At 42.9% G+C, this 5,000-nt stretch overlaps 1 protein-coding gene across 1 annotated transcript in view; it reads left to right on the top strand.

Moving 5' to 3' along the window:
- Window positions 1-5,000, top strand: part of LOC145416737 (glucose-6-phosphatase catalytic subunit 1-like) — a 16,588-nt gene that overhangs the window by 10,994 nt on the left and 594 nt on the right. Inside the window, exons 5-6 of the mRNA XM_080285664.1 lie at window positions 1,051-1,171; window positions 4,793-4,969. Of these exons, the coding sequence (XP_080141790.1) occupies window positions 1,051-1,171; window positions 4,793-4,969 (298 nt within the window). The remainder of the gene's footprint in view (window positions 1-1,050; window positions 1,172-4,792; window positions 4,970-5,000) is intronic.

Raw genomic sequence — 5,000 nt, 5'->3', positions numbered from 1 at the left:
GGCGGGAGACCAGCTCGGCGCGGACATTATTTTGGTATATTTTATTTTCCTCCGTCATTACCAGGCTTATGTCCATTAAAAACTCTCCGTGCGTGTTGCTGCTTTTAAAGAACGCTAATTTTGGGTACGTGACGGCGTGTTGATAGCGTCTTTTGGAGAGTAAGTTGAAAAGTTGAAGTTGTCTCGTGCGTATGTATATTTTCTTTTTTCGCGCCAAAACTCGCATTCACAAGTAAAATCATGGCCGCTTCCCTCTCGTAATTCTTTTTTTTTTTTCTTTCTTTTGAGGTTAAGACACATGAAGATTTTTGCATACTCCTTTTCACCATCCATCTTACGAATCTAGATCTTGATTACAGTGGGTTAAGTACTGGAAGGTTGTGTATGAATGCAGCACCAAAACCATTGCTCTCCGTCATGGCGCGGACACACACACACACACACACACACACACACACACACACACATCATCATCATCATCATCATCATCGCCCCCTCACTCTCTCAAAATATTAACCTAGAGAGATAATCCTTCACAGCGGGCGGGATTATTTCAAAGACGACCATTTTAAGTGCTCAAAGTAACGCCTCGAAAATCGTTGAAAATATCCGACCATTTTGGGATGTTGGGAGAAAAAGCGCGGAAAAAAAAAAAAAAAAAAGCTTACGGACAGGAACAGTAGTAAATCTAGTCTTTTGATAAAACTGAGTGGGTGAGAGTTAGAAATATTTGGTATAAAGTCCCACGAATTCTCTCTCTCTCTCTCTCCCACTTCTCAGAATTCACATACAGAATTCAGTATTTTTTCTCTGTCTGTCTGTCTGTTTATGTATGTATGTATGTCTGTGTCTGTCTTGCTATTTACCCGTCTGTCTATCTGCCATATCTTTCTGTCTGTCTGTCTGTCTGTCTGTCAGTAATTAGTATCTGTACAATATCAATCTATTTATTTATATATCTGTTCCCCCTGCACCTACCTTTCCATCTATCTGTCTGTCTATCAATTTGTTTATCAGTCTATTTATTTATCTATCTATCCACCCCTACAGGTGTGATAGTGGCAATCATGGTGTCGCGTCTACCTGAGCTACACGTGCTAAGTCGTGCTCAGTACCTCTCCCTCTCAGCCGCCATCATCGTCAGCGTCTTTGGTACCTACTACGGATTTAAGTAAGTCCATTCACGCCACTCTGAGTCGATTTGCATGAGTTGGGGAGGACGTGAGTGAGTTTCAGTTGATTTGGGTGAGTTTGCGTAAGTTTTGGGTAGATCCGAGTGTGTTTGCGTAGGTTTGGGTAAATTTCAGTCAGTTTGTGTAAGTGTGTGTGGATTTGGGTAACAGATAACTCGCATTTTAGGCCAGGAATGGAGAATAACAACAACAACAACAAATCTTCGTAAGTCTTTCTTCCGCCAAAATTAATCGTAGTTATGAGGGGAAATAATCGTTACTTTGTGCGAATCCAGGCCAGGGACTCTAAATCCACCTTACGTTCCAATAATGCACCACATTTCCCCGCCTAAAAGATGACTCAACTCCAGCTCCTTAGTGGCTCCCAAGACTCTCATATTTCAACTCCCACAGACTCTGTTTTGTTGTGAGTTTTTATGCTGCTGCTGCTGCTACTTTTACTACTACTACTACTACTACCACCACCACCACCACCACCACTACCACGAACACTACAACCATCACCACCACCACCACCACCACCACCACCATTACTACTACTACTACTACTACTACTACTTCTACCACTTGCAGCACACTACTACTACCATTACTTCCACCGATGATGATGATACAACACCACCACCAACAGTAACAATAATAATCTCTTGCTCCAAATCCACCACACGTTCCAACAACACATCACCATTTTCCCGCCTAAAACTCTAACTCTCATCTCAAACTCTCAACCCTGACTCTCCAGACTCACTCACTGGCCGACTCTCCTTTGACTTATGTTCTTAGGAAGTTATTAAATTTACCGAGAAGAGAGCGACTGAAGAATCCGGTAAGAGCGAGATTTTTTGAAGATTAAATTTTTTGGTTAAATCGAATTCCGCGCCTTTGCACTCTGATTATATATGTGAAAGTGAGTGAACGTGGTGATTTATTATTATTATTATTATTATCATTATTATTATTATTATTATTATTATTATTTTATCAGCGATTCTATTTTTGTCCTGTATTTTTAAGAGCTGGATGTTTTAAATCATAGTATTCCTACTTTTTCTGCGAGTTCTTAAGTGCTGTCAACGCCTAGTCTGATCACCCAGTACCAACCACACTTACCCAAGCTAACCCAATCCACTCAGGCTTACCCAGATCCACCCAAGCTAACCCAGATCCACCCAGGCTAACCCAGAGCCACCCAGGCTAACCCAGAGCCACCCAGGATTACCCAGATCCACCCAAGCTGACCCAGATCCACCCGTCTTTTACCCCGCCCTTTCATTCTCGCTCCCTTCAACTTTCCTCAACTCCATTCAGCTCTCTTTAACTCCCACCAACCCCTGCTCAAGGAACTGGCTAGGTTGAGTTCTGGTTTGGGCATTGCTGATAGAAAAAAAACAGATCTCCTCAGTGGGATCAAGGTCATTATAAGAAACAGTAGGTGGAGACTAGTGACTGTGCGCAGGACAGTGACAGAGTTCTAGCTGTTATTATTATTATTATTATTATCATTATTATTATTATTGTAGTGGTTGAAAAGGAAATATAGAGTCACCCTCATTCAAACAGACATATTTAAACCACATAAACGCCTAAAGAACTACAAAAGTAGACTGAGAATCCAATATATATTTTTCCCTCATTAAATCAAGAGCCAGGGTAGTTTTAATATTCGAAAAATCCCCAAAAATGACCGAAAAAAATATATTGAGTGCGAGCGTTCTCAGATTCTTGTTTACAAATCCGCGAAAATCCGAAGATGAATCCACGAACGGGGGAGGAAAAATCCGGGCGAAGACGGAAGGAAAGGAGAGGGAGGGGAAGTGGAGGGTAAAATATGAGAGAGAGAGAGAGAGAGAATTTCAATTTTTCTCTCCTTCAGTCTTTTCTTTGATCTCTCTCTCTCTCTCTCTCTCTCTCTCTCCAATATTTGTTGCAGCAAATCCTTCATGGTTTTTCTGTAGTAAATCCCTCTTGCTTTTTCTTGCCGTCCCATTCTTTGTTTTCTTCTCTCTTTGTTTATTTCTTCTTTTCCTCCTCCTATCTTCCCTCTCTTCCATCGTCCATCTTCCTCCTCTCTCTTTTTTCTTCCCTCCATTCCTCTCTCTCCCCCTCTTTCCTTTCCTCCTTCCCTCACCTCCTCCATCTCGCCCTTCCTCTCCCTTCCCCCCTCTCTTCCCCAATTCCCTCCACCACTCACTCCCTTTCCATTTCTCATCTCTCTCTCTCTCTCTCTCTCTCTCTCTCTCTCTCTCTCTCACCGTAAACGAAACTCAGTGGAGTGTGTGTGTGTGTGTGTGTGTGTGTGTGTGTGTGTGTGTGTGTGTGTGTGTGTGTGTGTGTGTTTGTGTGTGTGAGAGAGAGAGAGAGAGAGAGAGAGAGAGAGAGAGAGAGAGAGAGAGAGAGAGAGAGAGAGAGAGAGGGAGGGGGAGAGAGAAGAGGCAAATACGATGAAAGAAGAGAGGAGGGGTGGAAAGTGGAGGAGGGAGGGAAGAAGGGAGGAGACGAGCAGAGAAGGGAGAAGGGAAAAAAATGAAGGAGGGAGAGAGGAAAGAGAGGAGAGGGTGAAGAAGGAAATATTAGAGTAGGAGGTAAAGCAAGGAAGGAAGGAGGAAGGGAAGGAGGGAGGGAGGGAGGAATAAATGATGAGGAGGTGAAGGAAGGGGAAGAGGAGAGAGAGAGAGAGAGAGAGAGAGAGAGAGAGAGAGAGAGAGAGAGAGAGGCTTTGCTTTTATATTATCAGATGCCACTCTTTATTACTTTCTCTCTCTGTCACACACACACACACACACACACACACACACACACACACACACACACACACACACACACACACACACACACACACACACACACGTCTGTTTGCCTTTGTGTTTCATTCATTCTGTTTTTCAGGCCACTCCCTTTTTTCCACTCGCTCTTCTTGCCGTCTCTCTCTCTCTCTCTCTCTCTCTCTCTCTCTCGTCTGGTCTTAGTTCAATATATTTTCTTCACTCATATTCCTCATTCTTTCCTTTGTTAATCCTTTGCATTTTCTCCTGCCGGCTATTTATGTATATGTCTGTCTGTCCATCTGTCTGTCTATCTGTCTATCTACTCGTCTGTCTGTCTATCTATCTGTCTATCTACTCGTCTGTCTATCCATCTATTTTAGTCTTTTGGTCCAGTAAATTTTCGTCCTTCATTTACGCCATTTTTTCCTTCACTAATCATTTTTACTTTTCCTTCTCTGTCTATATGTGCCTGTTTATTTACCTATATATCTATCTGTATCATCCTGTTTGTCTATCTGTCTATCTATCTAATTTTGCCTGTTTATCAATCTGTCTGTCTAACTATATCTGCCTGTTTATGTCTATCTATCTGTCTATCTATTTTTTCCTGTTCTTTGTCCAGTCTATTTTTTTCATTCCTTTCCTTCATTTTTTCCTTCACTAATCCTTGGCACTATCTATCTGTCTTTCTATCAGTCTGTCTATCTATCTATCTATGTATGTATCTATCTGTCCATGTATCTATTTTTTCCTCTTCTTGGTCCAGTCTATTTTGTTCATTCCTTTCCTTCATTTTTTCTTTCACTAATCCTTCGCACTTTTTCCTGCCGTCAGAGCCATGGGGGGCAACGTGCTGTGGTCGCTGGAGAAGGCGGTGAAGTGGTGCATTCGGCGCGACTACATCCACATCGACACCACGCCCTTCTACTCCTTCGCCCGCTACGCCGGGGTCTCGCTCGGTCTCGGTCTCGGCCTGTCCTCGCCTTGGTACAGGAGGACGAACCGGGGAAGGTGAGTGGTGCTGATACCGGTCTCGTAAAGA

The sequence above is a fragment of the Coenobita brevimanus genome, chromosome 107 (assembly GCF_032717465.1).
Source record: "Coenobita brevimanus isolate Jiangsu-jjx chromosome 107, ASM3271746v2, whole genome shotgun sequence".
NCBI lineage: Eukaryota > Metazoa > Arthropoda > Malacostraca > Decapoda > Coenobitidae > Coenobita > Coenobita brevimanus.
This window is presented reverse-complemented; position numbering and strand designations above follow the sequence as displayed.